At 40.0% G+C, this 25277-nt stretch overlaps 2 protein-coding genes across 3 annotated transcripts; one reads left to right on the top strand and one right to left on the bottom strand.

Moving 5' to 3' along the window:
- Positions 1-329: 329 nt before the first annotated feature.
- On the bottom strand, positions 330-18502 carry nanog (nanog homeobox). Of its 2 annotated transcripts, XM_038305704.1 has the most exons (5): positions 18264-18502; positions 2624-3019; positions 1352-1734; positions 1131-1274; positions 330-889 (listed from the first exon to the last, which is right to left on the bottom strand). In XM_038305704.1, exons 2-5 carry the CDS (start codon positions 3006-3008, stop codon positions 566-568), a joined length of 1236 nt encoding a protein of 411 aa, XP_038161632.1. In that variant the 5' UTR covers positions 3009-3019; positions 18264-18502; the 3' UTR covers positions 330-565. The 2 variants fall into 2 exon arrangements, with proteins under 2 accessions (XP_038161632.1, XP_038161630.1); XM_038305702.1 differs by lacking the exon at positions 18264-18502 and having other exon boundaries at positions 2624-3165.
- Positions 9380-25277, top strand: ipo4 (importin 4). Its single transcript, XM_038305719.1, has 30 exons — positions 9380-9768; positions 9998-10084; positions 12882-12961; positions 13067-13108; positions 13202-13331; positions 13418-13597; positions 13696-13761; positions 13872-13973; positions 14056-14139; positions 14369-14524; positions 14609-14662; positions 14749-14858; positions 14937-15045; positions 16752-16890; positions 17004-17117; positions 17467-17580; positions 18709-18832; positions 19108-19219; positions 19297-19439; positions 19522-19599; positions 19724-19781; positions 20692-20797; positions 20880-21073; positions 21197-21247; positions 21401-21526; positions 21654-21880; positions 21961-22093; positions 22182-22286; positions 24500-24569; positions 24795-25277. Exons 1-30 carry the CDS (start codon positions 9703-9705, stop codon positions 24923-24925), a joined length of 3291 nt encoding a protein of 1096 aa, XP_038161647.1. The 5' UTR covers positions 9380-9702; the 3' UTR covers positions 24926-25277.

The following is a 25277-nucleotide window of genomic DNA, read 5'->3' as shown; positions in this document are numbered from 1 at the left end:
TAGTTTTGCCACAAAAAAAACAAAAAACACTGCAGTTCAGTTGGATACTAATACTTGAAAGCTTAAAAACTTAAAAGCTAAAAAAAAAAGTGAACTTGCTAGATTCTAATATTTTCTTTTTGAAAAGTGTGGTAATGGTAATAGTTTATATGGAAATATCTGAAAACTGCCAAGGGAACATGAAGGGGCCAGAATAGCACCAGCAGGACCTGCTCTGCTTCTTATTAACCATCTTACTGGATTATAGAAAAGCTTTATGCCAGTTTGATTAAAGACAACACCTCCAACTTGCAAACAGAACTTGTATTTATTAAAGAAATTCCTTTCAATAAGTGTGCATGTCAAGTTAGCTTGTTTGCATGATCTGTAAAAACTTGCGGAACAAAGTGCATCCAAACCAGAAACATCTGGTATGACGAAGCATAAAGGATACACGTTAAATAGTCTCATATAAAAACAAAACTCCCCAACAGACCAGAACATATGCACACCCTGCTTATAAAGCTGTGTTTAACTACAAATGACGGCAAACAACTATTAACATGAGCTGGATGGACAGACGAAGCTACTGGTTCCTATCATGAACCATAGCTGTGTTCATGGAGCTGCTGACAGGCTCCCGGTCCTTGCTCTCAGCAGTAGTGGCGTGTACATAGTTGTTTGCGCAGGGGTTGTAATCAAAGGAAACGCCTCCTTGTGGCACCGCCCAGCCAGCCGGATGGGGCCGGTTGGGCATGACTGCTTGTGACGCGTTAGTGGGCCACGGTGGATACCGAGCAGATCCAGCAGCAAGGTAGTAGGCCAGGTTCTGTGAGGTCTTCTTAAAAGTTGCCTCCATGATGTGCTGGTTGTAATGACCCCTGAACTGGGGGTGGCCATCTGCTTGATACTGCAACAAAAACAAACATGGGGGGGGAAAAAATTAGCCAAGTGTTTAAATGTGCATGTTGAAAACAGTGTCGTGTATGTAGTGTTGCATCACGCCTTTAAGGCCGTAACCATAACTGCGGTTAGACCTCCATTATGGATGCATTGTTCTGTGTCCGGATCGCTATCCCTCTGTTACATCTCAAACAGGGAACTCTTAGTGGACACCAACATAGCAGATCCACACTAACAGAGCCACTTACAGGTGGGATGTGTGAGGCCATGTTGGAGAAGACGGGTCTGTGATACGAGTTCTCCTTGCGGATGGAATAACGCTCAGACACCCAGCTCGTATCCTTCTGATGCCTCCTCAGCTTCATCCTCCGGTTCTGAAACCATGTCTTCACCTACAAAACACATAACTGTTATAAAGTGTATAAAAACTAAAACATACTTAGCTCTTCTCTTGTTGAGCGCCCCTTACCTGTTTATAGGTCAGTCCAGTCATTTCTGCCAGGTTCTTCATCTCAGCTGGAGTGAGGTACCTCTGAACACTGAAGCGCTGGACGAGAGCGTTCATCTGGCTCTCAGAGAAGGCTGATCGGACCTTTGCTTTAGGATTGGTGGACGTAGCAGTGCAATTCTTCTTTGGGGCAGGAAAGGCAGCCTGTGCATGGATGGGGCTATTGTTGGCCTCGTTCTCTTGAGCAACCAGGTTCTGGGGGGAGTTCACCAGGGAGCTGGAAACATCTTCGCTGCCACCTGGGCTCCTGATGAGCGGCTCCTCACAGACGCCCCTCTCCACCCAGGTGGTGGGGTCCACATGCGGAAGGCTGCCTTCCCGGCTACTCACAGAGCTCCAAGAATCTAAATGGAGGAAAAAGAAAAAAAAGGGCACAAGGTCTGCCTATTAGTAAAAATAAAATTTGATGGCTGAAATAACTTAATTATATATTTAACTAAAATTGAAAATTTTTGCAGAAAATTAAATACCTTGCTCAATCGAACATATTTTCCGACATATTTTCTTTCCTTTGTATTTGTGGAAGAGACTCAGAGTAACACGTTTTCGGTACGTTTATACACAAAAATATACTTTTTACTACATAAATGTATTAAGAAAATGAAATTGCAATAAATATTTGATTAGAATTCAAAATATTAAATTATAACACGCTTTTGAAATTGGTTTTCAAACGCGTCTTTGTATATTTTGAGTTTTAAATTTGAAATCATCAATCGGTCTCCGCCAAGTGACGTCAATTGTTTACCTCGGGCGCGGTACACTATGCCTTTTCCACTTAAAATGGCGTCTTGGCAACAAATGTCACGTGACTGGCGGAGACCGATTTTCCTAAATCCGCCCCTGTTTTCAGGCTTATGTTAACTGTAATGACTTATCTTGGACAGGCTGCTATGTAAACAGGCCTTTAGTCCTTCGTTTAGCTATGCTGCGGTTGTTTACACCATAGATATCCATAATAATTTATTATGGATATCTATGGTTTACACTACACCTTTTCCAACTAAAATGGCGTCTTAGCAACAAAAGTCACGTGACTGGCGGAGACCGATTAAATGATTTACGGCCGTGTCGCTCAGTCGCTAGATGGCGCCACCTTGGTTTTCTACGCACCGAGTGCCGCCATATTTAACGAACCATGGATTCCTACCGTGCGACCCTTGAGGAAGAACTTTTCTCGTATATTCAAGGATATGCGAGTATGGTTTAAAATAAATGTCGTGAAACACTTACCAGGGGAAGTGTGCGCTTCAGAGTCGCTGATTGAATCACTCCTGGCCCGTCTGACTTCACCCGCTCCTCCATAGATCTCCGCCGGCGGCGCAGCTAGCGTTAGCTGCCCTTCATGGCTGTCATGGAGATAAGACAGTTCGGTTCCCGGGTAGCAATTCCTGCTCTCGGGGCTGCGCGGAGGGGACTCTTCGCCGGTCATGGTGGTATTTATATCGGTAGTAACGCTCTGCGTAGCGCCGCCATTGTAGCTGCTCAGGTCGGTGAGTCCGCTATCGCTCCAGGCGGGCAGGTGATTCTGTCCCGCCATGGGCTGATACAGAACCCCGTAGTAGGTCTGATAGGACGGGTTATAGCTGTAGGTCACCTGCGTCTTCCACTCTGCCATTTTCCCGCTACCTGTGCGCCGAAATTTAAAAAAATGAAATGCAATAAAATACCTAAACCTTTGCTGGTAAAAGAGCTAAAACTGCGACTTTGTAAAACATCGGGAGAATACTAAAAATCTCTACAAAAAGAAAAACAGGCACGGTGCTCATTCAAACATTTTGCGCGCGGAGTGGCTGCTGCTCAGTGTGGGTTTATAGAGCGTTGTGTGGGCGTGGCCCCGGGCTGAGCGGGTGCTTTGCTCTCAACCAATCTGCGCCTCTGTCCAACAGGTAAATACGGAAGAGGATTAGGGACACTGAAAAAAAAATAAATTCGCTGATTTTTAAATTTTATTTCAGTATAATATGACAAAAAAGTCAAAATTCTGACTTTAATCTCAGAATCCTGACTTTAATTTTAGGATTCTGACTTTAATCTTAGAATTCTTACTTTAATCTCAGAATTCTGACTTTAATCTCAGGATTCTGACTTTAATCTTAGAATTCTTACTTTAACCTCAGAATTCTGACTTTAATCTCAGGATTCTGACTTTTTTCTCAGAATTCTGAATTCTGACTTTTATCCCAGAATTCTGAATTCTGACTTTAATCTCGGGATTCTGGCTTTTTTTCTCAGAATTCTGACTTTAATCTCAGAATTCTGAATTCAGATTTTAATCTCAGAATTCTGACTTTAATCTCAGAATTCTGACTTTAATCTCAGGATTCTGACTTTTTTCTCAGAATTCTGACTTTAATCTCAGAATTCTGAATTCTGACTTTAATCTCAGAATTCTGAATTCTGACTTTAATCTCAGAATTCTGATTTTAATCTCAGAATTCTGACTTTAATCTCAGAATATATATTCTAAAGGCTTGTAATTTTCCATCAGGGACCACTTCCATGCTGCTGTGTTCACTCCTTCTAGAGCCTCATTAATCCAGCCCTCCTAAAATTCAGAACTCTCATCATACTGAATGTTTTTGTTAGATCATATTGTTCCATTATTATTATTTGTAGATATAAAAGTGGGAACAATGTGTTTCTTTTGCAATATATACAGAATATAATTTCTTTTTTAATATATTTCTACTGCTTGATTTTTTTTTTTACTCTCCACAGCTGATCTTGACTCAGTTGCTAAAGATCAGGGAAGGTTGCTGAAACATGATGAAAAGAGTGCAGTATTATGATGCCTTTATTCAAAAGAATCTTATAATTACGTTTATTTTTATTGTGTTTTTGCCCTTCTCCTTGCTGAGTTGCGTCACCTATCACAGCTGAGGTTCCACACCCTATTAACATCATGAATGTGTTTTTTTTTTTTTTTTGTAAACTCTCTTGCCTTTATCTGCATTTTGTTAAATTTTTTTAATGAGAAATTAAGCAAAACAACAAAAAATGTTGGGTCAAATCAAGCTGCGTATTCCTGAACATTAAACTGCTGATTCAGTGACATGCAGGTCTAGCTGTGAGTCTTGGCAGCATCATTAATAGTTTTCTCATTGGGTTTAGACCCAGATTAGAACGAAATAAGCTCAGCATCCAAGTCTGAGTCAGAATTTTCTTTGTTTTTTTGTTTTAACTGTTCACTACCCCATGAACCTTTTTTCACATTGTAATATTGCACACATTTTAACGTGATTTGTCAATATACTAGCACAAAGCAGGACATATTCTAAAGTGGAATGCCACCTGTGCATTTATGTTCAGCCCTATTACCTTAATAAAATCCAGCACCACCACCTAGTTACATTTTTATGCATCAGTAGTAATATTTGGGCTTTATTAAAGCAAATAATTATTAAAAGAAAACCTGACAGGAAGAACTACTGTTTTAAAGTCTGAATTAAGCATGAGGAGGAAACCGGCCCTGGTCAGATGAGGGTAAAACTGGCCTAGATTTAAAACGCTATATGGAATTTAAACCCTCTGTCCTATCAGGAAACATGGTGGAGAAAAGATCATGCTGTGGGGACGCTTTTTTCTTTAACCTGGAGAAAAACATCAATAAAGGTAGATGAAAGACTGATTAAGCTAAATATAGAAAAATATTGGAAAATTCTGTGTTCTGTGGTTTTGTTGGAGGGATTCTGACCCCAAGCATAAATTCAGAGCTACAAATAAATGGTCTAGTAGGTTATAATGGTTCAGTCAACATCCAGACCTAAAAGAAATGAAGAGGCTGCGGTGTTGAAAGTCATATCAACAGATGTTCCTCCTCCAGTATGACCTGAATGTGTTTCTTATTTATTTTAAAGAAAAACAGGAGAGATCAGAAAAAGAAAAAGATTGTGCAGCGATGGTGAAGACTCTTAATAACCTGCTACTTTGATCTCTGGTTTGTGGCTGCATTGTGTCTATTATATGTATTTTTGGCAGGCCCTCAAACATTACAACCAACTCAGACTGAGCAAGGGAAGGGAGGCAGACAGACACTGAACTCCACCTTCAAATCACAAACTCCTCTGTCCTGCACAGTCCCGGACTTGTTCATGCAAACGACCGCTCTCCCCATCTGCAAGTCTTTTCACAAAGATGATGACGACCAGGTTGTGCATTACCTCCTGAATGTTGTTTGTGCTCTGCCTGCACGTCTCTGTTGACATGGTAATGATTCAGTTAGTGCTGAGATGATGTGAGAAGATTGAGCCTTAATGGGGACATTAGCATTTCTAACTGATCTGTAGCAGGGTGGGGGGGGAGTCTGTCTGATGTTGGACATGCCCAACCCTGACGGCAGGGGGAGCTGATGGAGGTGGGTGCAGGGAGCGGTTGTACAGGTGTGCAGAACAATAGCATCGGTATGTGCTGAGTGGATTACAAAGTGGCTTTTGAAGACAGGTTCTGGGTTTGAGAGGAGAAGTTCCAGGAAATGTGGCTGAATTAGGGAGAATCTCCAGATGCACATTTGCATTTTATTCACCCAGCTCTCTAACTGAGCAGCATGCATTCATTTACAGCTGAATCTAAATGAGCTGGCTGTACTTTTGGAAGGTAGAGAGAGCATGTATAGTAAATTGTAACTGTTTTTTTTTTTTTTTTACTGAGAAATTATTTACACATAATGCAGAGGAAAATATATTTACAATATTTATAGAACAAGAGACATTCATATTACTGTAATTTCAGCTACATAATAAAAAACAGGAAGTAGATTTGCAAAAACAACACTGATAAATGCATTTGAGGGGCTAATAAAGTTGTGAGGGCTTTAAGGTTTGAGATTCATTTGGTGTTTGCGGTAAATGAAGGATCAGTTTCCGTTTTATTTTAATGGAGTTGGTTTATCGTTGATCTGATTTGCAGACTATACGTATTTCTTTATTTCAGTATCTAACGCGAATAAAGAGGGTTTAGTTTAATTGAATGTACTTCTATAAATGTGAAATTTGCCAAATGATATATATAGATTAATTAGTTTTGCCAGTTCTCTGTTTGAATGTGTGAAAAGGTGATAATAATTTGGCCAGAGACTTAGATTTAGACAACTTTTATTGTCGTTTTGTATACATAGTGTATTAAAAACGAAAATTTCGTTTAGTGCAGCTTTTCAGACTGTAAGTGCAGTAAGTTTCCATTCCTTTAAGTGCAGAAGTGATCAAATGTAAACAGTGTGGAAGAAAAAACATGGTGCAAAAAAAACGCATTGTTATGGAAGTTCATAGCATTAAATTATATGGTGCAAATATGCTGTATTTTTGGTTCGGTGTTATCAGAGTCTGTGACATGGGGGTTATGCTGGAGTAAAATTTTTATAATAAGTGAAGGTTTTATTTTTATTTTATTTAACCTTTATTTAAGCAGGGAAAACATCCCATAGAGATTAAAAACCTCTTTTTTAAGGGAGTCCTGGCCAAGATGCAGCAAAGTTACATAAGAAACCTAGATCCATTAAATCAAATGAAAAGTATATTAAAAAACACATCAAGTAAAACAATTACAGCTCATTGAGGCTGCTTCAAATTCTTTCTCTTTCAACTTAAAAGCATTTAAAGATTAAAACTCAGTCAACTTCCAGTTTCTTTGTAAAAAATTCCACATACAAGGAGCTGCGTTGCTAGAGGCTTTCTTTCTTTCTTTCTTTCTTTCTTTCTAAATGTGAGGGATTATTTCAGGTGGAAGTACTTAGTACATAGTTTGCACTAGTTCTGATATCATGGTTGTGGACATTTATTGATGCTCTTTTTTTATCCTTGATGTGATGTTCAAAGTATTTCATCATCTTGGTCTAAAACCCGCATACTGACGTGTTCTCAGAGAGCACTGCACCAGGGGTTTCCCATTGACCCATTTAATGTCATTCATTCTTTTGTCTATTAAATGAAGCCAATGTTGAATACCATCATACCGTAAAATAATCTGAATTATTATAATTACACTTTGAGTGGTATTTTTAATTATTTTAAGGAGATCATAGTTATTACATTATTTAATCATGTGCTGGTTCAAATTCAAGGGGTAGTTTAGGAGGGGGCGGGAGAAACACTTTACTAAGCAAAATGGCGGCCCAGCTATTAAAGTTTGGGGAGCATGTAGGCTTAGATGCAACTGCTAGACATCAGAAGCCTGTCGCATTAGGCTCTATTAATACCTGAGCTAATCTAAAGGCGACATAAAGCCTAAAAGGGTGGTAACTATTGACTCTGCAGGAGGTTTGCGATCATTATTCTCTGCACCTCTGCATCTTCCAAAGTATTACACCACTAACAGTTGATCAGCACTTACACTATTCGGATGAGGCATTTTAATGTGTATTTCATGTTACAAAGACCCATTCTACCAAAGTACCATCCTGGAACCTTCTGAGCTCCTGAGATGGACCCTTTCTTCCGCAAATGTTTGCAGAAGCAGTATCTGCATGCTGAGGTGCCAGGTTTCATTAACCTGTGGCCACAAAAAGTGATCAAAACACTTGAGATGGGTAGTTTTTCCAGATTTTTTTATCAGTTGAGTGTGTTTATAATGTATGAATACTTTTCTAAAAACGTGTCTCACATTTACTGATAGAGTTTCACAGGCACCATTTTTTCATAGATATCTAAAGGTCTATATCAGAAGTCACGGATTAGCGGACTGCGGTCCGGATCCGGACCCACCTACTGGCTGATCCAGACCCAACCTGATTTAAAACATTTATAAATTATTGCATATTGCCCGACGATGCTGTCTAATCCCACATTCTCCGCTCCGCTCCAGACCGCCTGCTCAAAGTAAAGCCTACAGCCTCCGCTGTTCCTCCCGTCTTCCTCAGAGCTCAAGCAGAGTATGAGCTATATTATCATTAAATTCAGGAGCAAAACATGCGTAAAATGAACTCTTAATTTAATATGACACATTTAAAAAGTCCCCACCATCATCCAGCCAGTATATGTTCAGTTCCTGTCCAAATATTTTCATTTTGTTTTGGATTTTTGTAACAGGGATAACTAGGATCGTCCATCATCATATGTTTTTTCTCTGCTTCCAAACTCAGCATCTCTTCATCCAGGCCTGAGATAAAAAGTGTCTTTTGAAGCTGTGAGAGGCGCTCTTGAGTGTTTTGACTTGTTTTGATGAAACTTTTAAGCCTCTTAGTATAAAATAAATATTTTGATCGAGATGAAAAATCTGCTTCCTGGTATGTTGAAGTACCAGTAGTTTGCATCCAATCATTTGAAACAAATGGTCTTAGTTTTTGGGATTCCGTAAAAGTTTAAAAAACAATTCACTGGATTTGGTTTCCAAGATTTGAAGACGTTTCGCTACCCCTCCAGGAAGCTTTCTCAATTCAAATGTCTGGATCCGCAGTGAGTTTGAGTCTTTATATAGACAAGGCCTTGTATTGCTTGGAAACATTCAAATGGAAGTTTTTGGGAATATATAAGCTCACAAATGAGCCTGGAATGGCTTGAGAATGGCTTTGTCTCCATTCAAACCCAGGTTTAAAGCCTTGCAGGGCAGCCTAAAGCCCACTGCTCTCATTAAGCCATAAAAAACAAACAAAAAAAAACGGTCAATTCAAGTGTTTTATTGAATATGTGAGTCAGGACATTGTCTATATACCAAGCTGAAGAATTGTTGTTCTCTACTTAAAAAAAAATAGATTTTAAAACGGAAAAATTTTCTATTTTCTTTTTATACATATTTTTTTTTATTTAAAAATTCTATTTATTGCATGGATGCATAAAAGGCTCATTTTATTTCAGTGTTAAATTCTGTTTAAAGTAACATATAAATAAAAATGTCTCCGGTCCTTTACTGGATGATGATTTTCTTTATCCGGAGTCCACGGATTTTTAATTGGTGACCCCTGCACTAGACTGTAGTTTAGTGATGCATTTATCCTCCGGTCCAGCCGTTGGTGCTGTTTCCCCATCTAAAAGTGGTTCCTGTCACTTTAATTCGGCTCACATGGAACTCCTGGCCGGTGTTCTGTCCCGCGTGCTGGCTGGCTTTCCAAACGGTCCGAACCGGAGAGTCCAACCTGTCACTTCTACTAAACGGTTTCATACAGACAGACGCGATTTTTCCTATTTTCTTTTTTACATTTCCACCTACAAATTAGCTAGTTAGCTTTCAGAAGAACACAAAACTAGTTTGTTTACATGACTGACGCTCACCCTGCCACTGCCAAAGGACAGAATATCAGCTTTCCTGCCGTGTTTTATACCGACAGTTATACTCTAACGTTCACCTAGAGATAGAAGCGGAGGTTGATCGAAGCTATCAGGATGATCGAGGAGCTTGAGCAACTTCTATTACAGCTGACACAGCCGGATAATGCCGTTATTCAGCAGGTAAAAAGAGAAGCTAGCTCTTTAATTTTTAGCTAGGGTTGAGGGCAGCCAGATAACTAGTAACAGCAGTTAGAAGTTATTGCTCAGGTTATAGAATGGCAGTTTAACTGGCAGACGGTGCTGAAGGGGCTGAATAGTGATACTCTCTGATATCAGTAAATTATTTGTTTAAAGTTGAGTTGGAATAATGAGCTTTGTTGTTAACGACGCCCCCCTTTCCCTTTTTTAGGCCACAGCCCAGCTGAAACAGGCTTTCAAAGACCCAACCATAATACCAGCCCTGTGTGCTGTCATGAGAGGCTCCCAAAGCCCTGAGGTGAGGCAGGTGGTCAAACTCTCTGCAGGAATCCTCATTTTAACATTTTACTGCTCTTTTCTTAAGCTGTTTTTCTCCTGATCATAACTTTACTTTGATCACACTTGTATTTATGAACAAAGACAAAAACTAATCTTTGCATATTAAAACATGTATGTAGTGAGATAGATATTTATATATAGGGCAGAGCTTTATACAGGCACAGCTATTGATCACGTTGCTCTTTATCCAGTAAGAAACTTTTGGTTCTGTTTCAGTTAAGTGCTGTAACTTGGATATGAGATGGAAATGTAATCATTTCCTTGTTAAATAAGAATTAATTGTATAAAATGGGGTGTAAAGTGTAGCTGCCATCAGAATTAACTCATTTAAATATTTTAATATATAGTTAAAACAAGAGTTAATACCTACTAGTATTGAAATTAAACGTTCAATCATAAATAGATAAAAAACTTTCAGTAAATTTATGTTGTTTATGTACATTGGTCAAAAAGCACATTACGTTGAGCCTTGATTATCTCGACAGGAGTAACAATTGGAACTCAATGTCGTTTTTTTTTTTTTTTGGTTTTAATAGCTATTTATTATGGACACGTCTTATAAAGCCCCCAAAAATGCCCTCAGAACTAAGAAGGGAAAGAGAAACCCAACTTAGCTCAAGACAAATATAAAGGTTTACACAAATAAATACAAGTAAAACTAAAGTCGTACCTCATTGGCTGCATAAACTCCAGAGGAATAAAGATCATTTATACAGCTTTTCTCACAAAAACAGTCTTAAAGCTTTCTGATGAAACTTCTTGAAAAACAGTCCCAGTGATACAAAAAAATTGTGTCAATCAATCTTTCCCATGGCAACAACGTGACATGCGGAACAAAAACATAGGTTCCTCCTTACATTTTAATGTGCCTTTTAATATAAACATAAACAACATAAATTTACTGAAAGTTATTCATTTATGATTGAATGTTTAATTTTGATACTAGTAGGTATTAACTCTTTAACTAAATATTAAAATATTGACTGATGGCAGCTACATAAAGGATAATATTATAGATCAATGTATTTGATTCTACAGTTTTTATCTTTACTCTGGCTTGTGTACAGGCCACAATAACTAAGAGCAGTGAATGTATGGATAAAACCCATTTTAGACAAATATACATACAAATCGGATATTTGAAGCCTTCTTACTAATTATTTTGGTCAATACGGCTTCCCAGAAGGTTTAGATTTTACAAATTTAGCAAAGTGATTTTTATTTATTTTTTTGTATGAAATTCTTGAGCTGCCATGTTACGGTCGACTGCACACTCATGGTAGGAGACTGCTGACCTGACAGTTGTGCTGCAGAGACCTTATTGTCATTGATAACAAAGCTGGCTGTTCAGAGAGGTGCATCCAGACATGATGATAGAAAGTTAATGCGAAAGGAAAAATGTTATTAAAGAGGTGCATCATGATTTGCAGCTCAAAAAGTTGCTTCAAGGGCCATTATTAACAAAGTTATGCAGGACATGAACCGAAACTGTTCTATTTTTGGCAAACTGGGTTCCTTTAACACCCAAACCTGATCGCCTATCTACAATCATTAATATGAAAGGACATGGTGCTCATATGGCGTGCTTCCAGTACATTCATTATAGGTTATTTAACTTGGTTACAAATGTTCATATTTGAGGTGCACATGTATTATATAATTGTTTCCTGTTGTGTGTAACCTGAAACATTATTTGTTAGCCCCCTGTGATTTGTGTTTTTCAAACGACTTGTTTTTGTGGTTCAAAGTGGTTTGGTTGTTCCAGGCATTATTTATAAAGAACTATTCCATTCTGTATTAAACTATTACAGCTGATTTTGATCACAGGTTTTGCAGAATGTTTGTAAAATTCAGTCTTTTTATATCTGGAACTGGAAATGGTCCCAGTGACATGATTTTAGACTTTAAATGACATAAATTTGTTGCAAAAAAACCCCACTGAGACTGAGTGTCAGAATTCTGTCATTTAGCATCTCACTATATCTGCATGAAGTTAGTTATAGTATATATAGTTATACGTCAGCTTATACACCTAAATTCGACCAATCATATGTCAACGGTCATCTGTCAATCACATTTTTTCGGTCAAAGCATCTTCATTCATATGTTGCAGCTAATATATGCAATGGTTGAAATAAGAAATAAGAATAATTTCCTTTCCCATTGAGTTCCATCCCAGTGTTCACGGGGATGGAGGTCTGTGTCTTCCGCAGGCTTAGAGCTAATAGAACTGGCAGCGTTGCGAGGCAAGGGCTCAAACGTGTACAGCTGTAAGCCTTCTACACCAAACCAAGCTTCTGCCTCCCTGGCATCCTCTTCCACAACATCTTCGTCCCCACTTTCCTCCTCTAAATAAAATGCATGACGGAGGAGACTCATCCACGACCTCCCACACAAAACTCTCCTCCTCTTGCATGTTTCCGCTGTCCATAGCATTCCTTTACAGTGTCGTTTCTAAGTCACCAATTTAGTGCTACTTGATCTGAATGTAATTTCCCATTGGGAACCTACTAGCACTAAGTTGCCAACTGCTTAGCAAGATTCTTCCAATACACGGGCTACAACCAAGTATGCTTACGAACCTTTCACCACAATAATCCCGCCCCCTTGATAAAGGACCAATCACATTCACTTTATTCACTTTTGTAAAGTCGCGCACCACTCAGGAGAATTCGGAAATGCAACGGTTGGAACAGCCGCTTCCCTACGACTTTAAGATAGAGCTTTGAAATGTCTGTTTTTCTGCTTGTATGAAGATTCGCCAGTCAGCTGCAGTATTGCTGAGGTTAAGAGTGAAGAAACATTGGAATAAGATCAGCCCTGATGACAGAGAGAGGTCAGCTTCTATTTCTCTTTACAACAAACATCTGTCAAGTGGTCATACTAGAATCAACATCATATAGGTCAGGTTGTGACTGTGTTGTCTCGTCTTTTCTTACAGCCTCAAATCTGTTGTACTTCAAGCCTTCACCACAGAAACAGAGTAAGCAGTATGATGAACCTTAATGTTTCTCAGAAATAAATGATCTATTTTACTATAAGCTAGCTAACTGCTGTTTCTCCTGACGTGTTGCAGACACAAGGTGCAGCACTCTCTCTCCCAGCTGTGTGCAGCTATGGTGAAGCATGAAACACCGGACCGCTGGCCAGCTCTGCTGCAGCTTCTCAACCAGTCAACCAAAAGCACAAATCCCCATGACAGACAGGTGCCCACCAACAGCTTTAGTTTCCATTAACTGAGCTGGTCTGTTCTGTAGTTTAAGGTTTGGTCTCCTCTCTCTTGCTCTGATAGGTTGGCCTCCTGCTGCTGAATAAGGTTATAGAGTCCAACCCTGAACCTTTCAAGCCTCACTACTGCCAGTTGCTGCAGCTGTTCAACACTTTGCTGCAGGACTACAACAACCCCACAGCGCTGTACTACTGCATCCTCACCCTAAATGCCATGGTGATTTACACCGGCACTGCAGAGGTGGTGAGCATGCGACACCGTTCTCCTCCTAGGATCAGTCAGTGTGAGGATTTAAACCCGTCAGCAGTTAATAACCATGGCAACACTTTACTGTTCTGCAGAAGGAAATGCGCGCCATCGTTCCCAGTCTGATCGATGCTCTAAAACACCTCATCAAGGCAAATCAGGTAACTTCTACTCTGCATATTTACTGCTTGACTGAGCTTTTCCAGATAAAGTCTGTGGTGGATCTATAAGATATTTGAACTCATTTGGTTTGGGACAATCATCTGCTCAGGAGCAAGCCACTGAAGCAATGGAGGTGCTCATTGAGCTCATGGAGATTGAAGTGACCATCATAGTTCCACACATTACAGACATCGTCCACTTCTGCCTGGCGGTCAGATGATTTTAATTCTTAAAGAGCTCAGAAAACTTTAAAGAATGAAAGGAGAATTTCTCTCATGAATGTTTATGTTCAGGTGGGCAGTGACACCACATTGAATGACGCTCTACGCGTGAAGGCACTCTCCTGTATCACCTTCCTCATCAAGCTGAAGAGTAAAGTAGGTGGAACCCCCACCCCCACCATAAAGCAGGAAGAACTGATTTTTAATATTTGTTTCAGAAACTCTATATACATGCCACATCTGTCAGATTTTTTTGTGATAACCTTTTACATCATTCCCTTTACAACTATAATACTTTGTTTTTTACATTTTTAAATAAGATATTATTCAGATAAAAAGACTTCTACTTTATCTAATATCCTAATTTCTTTGTTGCTTCTTGCAGTCGGTGCTGAGACTGAAGCTGCTGGGTCCCATCTTGCAGAACCTTTTTCCCATTTTGACTGCAGCGCCCTCTCCTGGCCAGCATGATCCAGACGACGAGGAGGAGGATGATGTTGAGCCCAGTGAAAGCGATAACCCCAAACACAGCGCTGCTCAGGTGGAGACGACTTATCTGATCCTTTTTATATGGGAGGGAGTTTTAAAAGCTTGAATTTGATGAGATGTTTGTGTTTTATCCCAGATGATCGACACTATGGCGCTCCATATGCCCCCAGAGAAACTCTTTCATCACCTTGTAAGTCATTAAGATGTTCATTATTATTTCAATATTGTAGTTTTTACTCCTGGATCTGGTTTCTGATAAGTCCTTTGCTGTGTTAGCTTCCCCTCACTAAGGCCTGCCTAACCAGCCAGGATCCTTATCAAAAGAAGGGTGGTCTCGTGTGTCTTGCTGTGCTGGCTGAGGGATGTGCAGACTACCTTTGCTCCAAGTATGTTAGGACATAGGAAATGCACAGACTGTTAAACTAATTTAGAGCATAGCCTAATCAGATCTGTGTTTTTTTTAGGATGCTCCAGTCAGTGCTGCAGACTGTCTGCCAGAGTCTCTCTGACAGCAATAGGCTGGTGCGCAGCGCTGCCCTTTTTGCTCTGGGACAATTCTCTGAACATTTGCAGGTGAGTCACAAATGCATGGAAGATGTTCCTTTATCAGGTTCAACCACCCAGTGAGTCATATTGCTCTAATAGATCAATTTGATCATATTAAATGGAAGGACAATGTACTTTACAGAGGAGAACAACAAAGAAGAAAATTAACTTCACAATGTTTATTTAATGTGCAAAAAAAAAAAAATTTTATCAGTGTGTGCCAAATAAAACCAAGATGTCAGACTGTGCCGTCTGATATTGAATCAAATTAAAAATGAATTTGAATGCAGTTTTACCTTCCCAGACCTCTATGCAGAATATTACAAATATGTCAGCCAGCTGGATTATACGGTCACTCAAAAGAACCAAGATTAGCTGTATCTTAGTTCTATCAATGTCTATTTAATTAATGCAGTAAAAATGTTGGGTAACATTTCCTTAATTCTGTAGTGCATCAAAGTCTAATCCAGGTGCATAAAGAAATAATCCAAGAAGGGCTACTTTTTTTTCCTTTGGTTTAATCTTGATAATGGAGAGCAATATCTCTCTCTGGTTTATAATTGACGTGAAATCTGAAGATGCAGGTGTTTGCTGCCGTAGCAAACCAATTCATTCATAAATGAAAGGCGTATTACTTGTTCATTCTTATTTATGCAGAGTGCTATTTCTGTTCAGTGTTGCAGATGATTCGAACACCAGATTGATGTCATTTTATACCTACCAGTATTTACATTACACACATTAAATATCATCATTTGCTTTCATGTATAATGTTAAACAGAGCCAGTGTGGTAAATCTTTATTAGGTTTTTCATTTATTAGCAGTTTCCACAGTTACTATGATTTCTCTATTAATTTGCAATATTCTGGCTGTTTTTTGTGTTTTTATTGCAAATACTTCTCTTCTGTAGATCAGAACAAGTCCTGGAAATATATTGCCTTGTATTCATCTTCTCTGATGTTGAAGTGAATCTCCAGAAGAATTTCTATAGGCAAAATTGAGACAAAAATTCAAAAAAAAATTTTTTAAACATGTATTGCTTTGCTCTATTGAAACCTCATGGGTTAAGCTAATACATTCTGCATTGTATCAGTATTAGTATATCCAGATGCGTATCGAATCAACCTTAGTGGTGGAGATTTAATTCCTAATATCGACGTCTAATTTTCAATCTGAAACAGCTGGAAAATATGTAAATAAAATAAAAACACAAAAGAGCAAAAATGCAATAAATTAAACTAAAACTTAAAACTTGGTGAACAGATGGAATATTATTAATTAACAGTGACACTTAGATGTGGACGTTTAGGTAATGGTACTAGTCTTTCCATTGGGTTTAGAGGGATGCTGCTTAACTCTTGACCGTGTTCTTTAGCTGCTGATGTCTTGTCTACATTTTTAACATGACATCTGGAGAATCAGGTGAATTGTTCACCTAGTGTTTGTATTAATCTAAGGCGTTTGTTTTTAGTATTTAAAGATGCATCAAGTTTCTCTGAAGGTCGATCATTTAAGCTTTAGTTTTTCTCTTGATTGAGAAGAGTGCTCTATGCCATTAAACTAATAAAATTAGGCAAAAATTGGATTTACTAAACTTAATTCATCTGAAAACACAGTAACAGGTGTAACATCAGCCTGGTGATGAAATCCATTACCTCTAAGTTGTTTTGGAAATGTTTGAGATGATTGAATAATAAATGTCCAATTTTGTTTGTCAACCTGTGGCTTTTAGCCAGAGATCAGTAAGTACTGTGCAGAGGTGATGCCTTTACTGCTGGAATACCTTTCATCCCTAAATGAAGAATCGAGGAACTCGATCTGCCATGTCACCAAAGCTTTTTATGCCCTGGAAAGCTTCACAGAGAACCTGGGTAAGAACAGTTATCACCCTTAACGGCTGCTGATTGCAGAGTTACTTTGTTTCCTAATCTGACGCACCATTTATTTACTAAAAGCTCCGGTTTTATTATTTTTCTTTCAACAGGATCTGATATTGAGCCATATCTTCCCACCTTGATGCACACCATGTTGTCTGCTCTCAACAATGCAGAACACCTGAAAATAAAGGAGCTGGCTGTGTCTGCTATAGGAGCCATTGGTGAGGAATTATTCAGTCAGACTTTCTGAAACAGAAATGGCATGAAAACAAACTTTAAAACACTTTGCAATGAAAACCGGCCTTATAGCAAGTAATATAGTTTGGACATTTTACACTTCTCTAATCAGCAATGTTTATGGTCTCTGTACCTGTGATATCTTTCCTGATTTGGAGCTGATGTGAATAAAAAAAGAAGTCCTTAAACTAACCTTTAGGTCTGTAAAGATGCATAAGTAGTGGGAAATCACATTATTAAAATGTGTGCCAGACATTTTGTGATCTACCACAAAGTTTTTAGATATTATAATCTTAAGGAGAGATTTGTTTTTTTTTGTTTTGTTTTTTTTAGCTAATGCAGCCAAGGAGTTGCTGGTTCCATATTTCCCTCCAGTGATTGAAAGCCTGAAACGTTTCCTCGTGGCCACCACAGATGACATGATGCCCTTGCAGAACCAGTCCCTTGGTAAACAAACCTGCTTTGCTTTAATGTTTCTAACCCAACAAAGATGCAAACAAACTCATGTTGTGACGGTTGTACAAGTTTAATTAATTTAGTTTTAGTTTCTTTTTTTTTACTGGGTGTTTGTCACTGTTTTAGCGGTGCCAGTCAGGTATCCCTCCTGACAAGTAGGATAAACATATATATATATTTTTAAACCAGTCACACAAGGATCATACACTTCTGTGTGTAGACCCTTTCAAATAATGAATGAAAACTTTTCACAAATAGACCAACAAAAAATTAGGCTCAACAGTCCTTGTATTTCAAAAAGAAAAATAAATATATAGCCGTCAAAAAATAATCACAAAATTCTTCCCCACAAAATAAATGTCCATTTTTATCCAAGGTAGAAGGGCTCCAATATAAATTGCCCCACAGCAAGAGCTGTGAATAAACAAGAGAAAAAAATAAATAAATAATAGCCTATACACAACAAAAGTCCTACAATTGCATAAAAAACACAACAAACAAACATACATAGAATGGACTTACAGGTCAGATGAAAAACAAATCTTGTTCAGAGGCAGGAGCTGGAACAGGTTTTCTGTTGTTGGTTTCACTAGATGAATATATTTAAAATTTATTTTATTTTTTGTAACGGGGCAAAATTATTAATTTATATTTTCAGTAAGTATAGCACTTACGGAGGATCTTTAGCTGTGACGTCACCGGCTTCCGGGTAATTGTGGTGACACGTCGGCACGGCAGGAGCACAGAATGAAGTTTGTTTGATTTTCTCCTTTTTGTTAATGAGCGGTGGTATCCAGAACAGAGGCAAAATACTGAAAGCACGAGGGATTAAACAGCCTCGGACAGACTTTGTTACTGGTCGACAGAACGGAATATGCAGACGTAGTAGCAGCAGTTGTTTCTGTTACGCTGTCTGCTGAGACACTGACATTTTCAAACTTTAACAGCGGACCAATCAGGTAAGTGCATGTGTTCAGTGGGCGTAAAGAAGGCGTGTCTTGAGCTGTGAACACGCAGGAGGATTTATGAATAACGGTGCAGCCAGCTCTGTGCAACAAGCAGGTTGTCACAATGTGAATGCCAGTATAGAGGATGATCCTTCCTTGTTTCTGTTTGCAGTTACTCTGTCGGTTCTGGCCCGCACTATTGGCAAAGACGTGTTCAGTCCTCTTGCTCCAGAATGCATTCAGCTAGGCCTCAACCTGACTGATGCCATCGACGATCCAGACCTGAGACGATGCACGTAGGTCATTAGTTCTTTTACTGGGGCCCACTGAACATTTATTGATGTGAATAGAGAGCAGATATTATAGGTTTATACTTCCTCCTGCTCCTTTTCATTCACAATTTATTTTCAATATTTAGTGAATGAAATAAATATTTGAATTGAATAATGTTGACATGCACTAATTCAAATTGTGATTTTTGTATTTAATTGTTTTGGCTCATGGTTAAACCCTGAAAGGATTTCTGCGCTACAGGTTTTTTTTTTTCTTCTTCTTCTGTCTTTACGATCAGGTATGGTCTGTATTCGGCCGTGTCCACAGTCTGCCCTGAAAGCCTGACTCCTCACCTCACCGCCATAACGACTGTGATGCAGCTCGCCCTGAAATCCAAAGAAGGAATCATGGTACAAAGCACACACAATCAAACATGCATCCCGCTGCAGGTATACTTTGCATTAAATTTAAAACAAATAATTTCCAGGCCCACCTTGAAGAGGACAAGACCTTTGTTCTGCTTGATGATGAGGATGAGGATGATGACGACGATGCAAGCAAAGAAGGGAAGGAGGCTGAAGAGGACCCCTTGGAAGATGAATCAGAGACAGATGTCCATGACGTAGCAGGGTGGGTTCTGCTGCATGTCATGCTGCCATCGGGTCCTGCTGCTCAGGAGGGGATCACTACCATGCAGCTTGGTTTGTTACAGGTTCAGTGTGGAAAACGCCTACATCAATGAGAAGGAGGATGCCTGTGACGCCCTGGGAGAGATCGCCTTAAGCACAGGGTAGCTCATTTCCATTTCCTTCTGTACCTTTTTAAATATTTATTTTCATTTTTCCCTAAACCCAGAATTCTGTGGGTGTTTGTGTGGAATATTTATCTCTTGTTGTTCTGGGATCTCCTCACAGTGTTGCCTTCCAGCCTTTCCTGGAATCCAGTTTCCAGCAGGTCCTTGAGATGACAGAAGTAAGTCCCTGTGATCATGTGATGGTCATGCCGTGTCACAGCTGGTCTATGTTATCATCCATTACCTTCTGTTTACTCGTATCCTGTTAAGATTTGAGGATGGAGTCTGTCCCAGCTAATAGAGGGTGAGGGTACAAACTAACCTATAGAGACATTGTCATGCATATTTAACACTTAAATAAGAAGGGAAGGAAATAGCTTTTGACATACAGGACTGTGTTAGCATTTCCTTTATTATTTTAGGTCATGTACAGGAAGCGCTACAATAAAATGGTTTAAGATCCTGTTTTAATATATATTTTTATGCGTTTCATCCTTTATTAAAATCAAAACTCAAAATATAGCAGAGAAGGAACCTGTTATGTTCAGTTCTTCTGGAAGTGTGCATCGTTGAGCTCTGGTTATCATTGAGCTCTGGTTTACAGATGCAGTGCAGCTCTTTAGCAGCACACATCTAAAACAAAGTTAGAACCAGACTTACTGCACTTCATGTTGTCTTTTTAAATTTGAAAACATGTCGGGCTTGTAATCAGGCTGATATCTGTAAGGCAAAGACATTTTTAGTGTAATGCATTAAAAGTTCATAATTAGATCACATTTCAATGCACTCTTAATAAGGTTGCTGGGGCTTTTTAAACAGAATCAGGTCCACAGAATCAGAAATACTTTAATAATCCCAGAGGGAAATTACTTAAGAATTACTTAGAATGACAGATCTTCCGCCATACTTAAGTGTGTCCAACAATTTTGTTTTCACCATTATTTATGAACATCAGATGTATTTCCTTTAGCTGCCGTTTTGTCCAGCTTTGTATTCCTCAGGTGATCCTACATGTTTTTTTTTGTATCTGGGCTGCCATGTTGGGATTTGCTCTGAACAGCCCTACTGCTATGTTCCTTCCATCCACAGTTTCCTCATGAGGACGTCCGCAGGGCAGCGCTGGGTGCTCTGGGTCAGTTCTGTCAAGCTCAGCACAAAGTTTGGACTGAGAATCCCTCTGAGATCAACCACCAGGGTAATACTGGATGTTATTAGGTTAACACGCGCTCCCTGCTCTACTCATTAAGAATGACATTCCTTGCTTTTCCCCATCCCAGCCCTGCTGAACATGCTGAACGTGGTGCTGCCACGCTTGGTGTCAGCTGTGCGAACCGACCGTGAGCGGCAGGTTGTAATGGGCGTCCTGGAAACCATTAACAGTGTGGTCAAGTCCTGTAAGGAGGAAGTTTTCAGAAATCCATCCCACCTCAAAGAGATCAGCCTTCTCATCCGTGATGTGCTCAGGAAGAAGGTGGGTGGAAGAGCAGTGGGCTTTGCTCCTCCTGTCTTTAAACTAAATATAGTGGTAAAAAAGACGAAATAAAGAATCTTATTGAAATAACATCCTTTGTTTGCTCTCTCGGGGCCATATTAGACAATTTGCCAAGGCAGCGGCAACGATGAAACTGATGATGAAGACCAACAGGTACTTCCACCATCATTGTTCTCAACTGATAAATACATGCTGGATTTGGAGCATTTTTCTTTTTAGCATTTCTTTATATTTTCCCCACATGCTGACAGTCCAAATGCTGTCTTGTTTACACGAAAAGAGATGCTGATTCACTGTTTGTTTCAGGCAGAGTATGACGCTATGCTGCAGGAGTATGCAGGAGAAGGGATTCCTTTGGTGACCTCTAGTGTTCCTGCAGACCAGTTTGCACCTTACCTTCATGATCTGCTGCCGCTGCTCATGACCAAAACTGTGAGTCTGAAAGCATTGCGGCGCACCACCGAAGTTCACACTTTATCTAGGATTTCACCTAGAAAATGGGTGACATTTATTTGAGAACGGCTGATATTTTTGCTAATATTCTTTATAATCTTTAAAGAAATCCACCTGCACCGTGGCTGACCGGTCCTTTTCTATTGGGACGATTGGAGAAATCCTCCACGCTCTGGTGAACGTGTCGGGAGGCCGGGGGTTGGCAGGCCGGCTGTCCAATGGTCTGCTCCCTGTGCTGGTTGCTGGAGTGAAGGACCAAGATGCTGAGGTTCGCAACAACAGCGTATATGGGCTGGGCTGCCTGGCCCAGGGAGCTGGTCCGCTCATCGCGTCGTATCCTTTTAAGCTTCGCTGTCTTATTGGATTCTGCATGCCGTACATGTCAAGTGGACCCTTAACTAAATGCCACACAGAGATTATCCCATGATGCTTTCAGTGTTTTCAAAAATGCTGGCCAAGGAGTCTGACCCGAGGGTGAGGGACAACCTGTGTGCTGCCCTCTGCAGGATGATCATGAGTAACAAGGATGCTGTTCCTCTGGACCAGGTTGGTTCCACCTTGGTACTGTTAGCAAGCCCTGCTTCAGATTCATGCAGAAAACCAACAAACATACATTGGATGTTGTAAATTCTAGGTCCTGCCTGCTGTGGTGTTCAATCTTCCACTTAAAGAGGATCAGGAGGAGAACCAGACAGTGTTTACCTGCCTGACTATGATCTACAAACACACTCCTGTCCTGGTAATGTACAAAGCTGCTTTCAGTTCCCACTCAGCCTCTAGAACAGGAAGTAGTTCTCATCAGAAAATAAACTCTTCATTGTGGAATTTTACTGCCTGCAATGACCTGAAGCAAACCCCCCCCTCTGAGTTACTGGACTTATTTTAGTGTCCAATCATATAGGTTTTAATGATCAGCCATTTGTTTGTAAACCAAAAACGTCGGTCATCTACCTGCATGCGTCACAGCTGAATGTTCTTTAAGCCCAATAGTTAACTCAGCATGGCGAACACTTTTAAAACATCTTTACAGATGAGCTTCAGTTTCTGGTTCAGTTTACTTTCATCTAGCTGATTCTCAACCTTCTTATTTTAAAATGAGATTCAGTGGCTCCAAATCTGAGATCATAGTCGAGCTGGAAAAGGAGTAGAGTGGCTTCTCTGGGTTGGGCAGGATGTACTTCCCCTAGTGGAAGAGTTTAAGTATCTTGGAGTGTTATTCACAAATCACAGTGCGAGTTCACAGTTCACAATGTTTGTTCTCACACTGTGCGACCCGACGCTCTGATGCGATCTACCTGCTCACACTGTACGTCTCAAAACCATGTCGTACTCAGCTCCACAGTGAGATGGAGCTACTTGGACTCGTCTATCCGGAAGCCAGTAGAAGAGGAATATGAAGCTCACTAGAGTCAAACGTGCTGCCTTGGCAATTCGTGCAGATTTGTGCTGAAAGCCCTAAAAAGAGACCATGTATTTGGACAAAGACATGGCTGAGCAAACGTGGCTACTAGATTCTGTCAATTTTACAGAAAGAACTCCATTTCACTCGCACCCCCACCATGCTTCTGTGTTTCCATCTGAGAGGAAGAAGAAGAAGAATCCTTCTTTGCCCACTGACTGATTTGGGCACGATGGTTGACTGAAAATCAACTTGATTTTCTCCCGACCTCAGGAATCCTGATCGGGAGGTGGTCGTGAGAGGCTAATGGCCCCTCGTTACCCACCTGTACACTACACCAGTGTTTTTCAATCCTGGTCCTCAAGGCACCCTGCCCTGCATGTTTTAGATGTTTCCCAGCTTTCACACACCTGATATCAATTGATAGCAGATTATCAGGCTTTGCTGAACTGCAATCATCTGAATCAGGTGTGCTGAACCTCAGAAACATCCAAAACATGCAGAGCAGGGTGCCTTGAGGACCGGGATTGAAAAACACTGCACTACACGACACACAACGCACGATCAGGCTGAAAGTCAGGCCGACAGAAAAATTCTTGCACGACTGGAAAGTTGCCCCGAAAAGGGCAAAAAATTGCACAGTGTAAGCTCGGCTTTAGAGATGGAGTGAGGAGCTCAGTCATCCAGGGAGGAGAGTAGAGCTGCTGCTCCTCCACATCGAGAGGAGCCAGTTGAGGTGGCTCGCTCAGGCATCTGGTTAGGATGCCTCCTGGACGCCTCCATGCTAAGGTGTTCCTGACCATCCCACAGGGAGGAGACACAAAGGGAGACCCAGGACTCGCTGCAGGGACTATGTTCCTCAGCTGGCTCAAGTCGCTGGGGAGAGGGACATCTGGGCCTACCTAATGAAGCTGGTACTCCCACAACCAGACCCGATATAAACGGAAGAGGATGGATGGATGAGTTGAACCTTAGAACAGTTACAAGTCTTTTATACAAAACTAGGGCTGAAACAATTAAGTATATTTGAAATCAATTGAGTTAATTGTGATTAATTGGTTATTGAAATAATTGTCAACTAATTTAGTAATCGACTAAATGTTAACTGGAGTATAGAGACTGTTAAACATGCCTTTAGCTGACAGAGCAACCCAATTAGTTCATTTTCATTTAAGATAAAAAGAAAATATATATATATTTCTGTCTGATAATATGCTCTATCCAGAACTCCTCCAGGGGAAAAGTTTTAGTTTCGCCTGGATTGATTTCATAAAAAGTCTTCTTTAAGGAACGTTTGGCTACCTGAATCTTAATTGAAAAAATAATCTACAGGTTAACCGATTTGCAAAATAATTTTTAATTGCAGCTCCATACAAAACAATCACAACTGCATGTCAGTCAGTTTGATTATTTTATTGAAATATTCTGTTAAACATATAATACCTCACTGCATGATTAGTTTTAGCCCCAGCAGAATTTGAATAGAATGAAAAGGCTTGTTTTCTCACAGTGTCTGTAGCCCTAACAACTGTTGCTATGCTCCTCTTATTTAGGTAGTGAATTTAATGAAGCCCATCGTTGCTGCTTCAAGTCATGTTGTTGGCCACAAGGAAGTCAATAAAGGTAAAAAAATGTGTGATCTCTGTTCTCCATGAATGATTGTAAATGTGAGTCCCTGCAGTTATAGTCATGGAAATCAGTAAATACGCCACAGCTTCCTCTGCTTTGCTCACTGAGCATTCAGGATCTGCAGCGAGCTCTTCAGTATTCTGCTGAGTTACACTAATCTGTCTTCAATGATTAGCTGTCGACACAGACTCTCAGTTTGTCTCTCATCTTCTCCCCCAGAAGCCCAGAGCACTGTTGTTGCTCTAATGAAAGAACTGGCCCAGGATCATGGTGCAGAGTTCCAAGCAGCAGCAGCCTCCCTCCCTGCAGAGCAGCAAGCCAAACTGGCTGTAGCCATCAGCTCATCATAGCCTGAACGCACTCTGCTTCCCTTCAAACAGGATTTTATACTGTAGGCGAGAGCGGGGACGTTAGTTTCCTCTGAAGGGGATATGTTTAGCACTTCAGCCACTCTATTTACTGCATTCACAAGTTCTGTGTCTAATTTATTTACTTCTCAGCATTTATGTTAACAACTCATAAGTTCTGTTTTTGGTTTTCTTCTGACATTATAAAGTAATTTAAACTCTAAATAAATGTGGGTTTAAAGTGTCAACTTCTCTGTATAAGCCAAGCAGTTTAGGATTGGGTTCATTTGTGTTATTTCTGTTCTGAACTCATTTAAGTGCCTGCATCGTTTCCAACTAAAGTTCAGATCTTCAG

This window comes from Cyprinodon tularosa, unplaced genomic scaffold (assembly GCF_016077235.1).
Source record: "Cyprinodon tularosa strain WSP-4 unplaced genomic scaffold, ASM1607723v1 ctg561, whole genome shotgun sequence".
Classification (NCBI taxonomy): Eukaryota; Metazoa; Chordata; class Actinopteri; order Cyprinodontiformes; family Cyprinodontidae; genus Cyprinodon; species Cyprinodon tularosa.
This window is presented reverse-complemented; position numbering and strand designations above follow the sequence as displayed.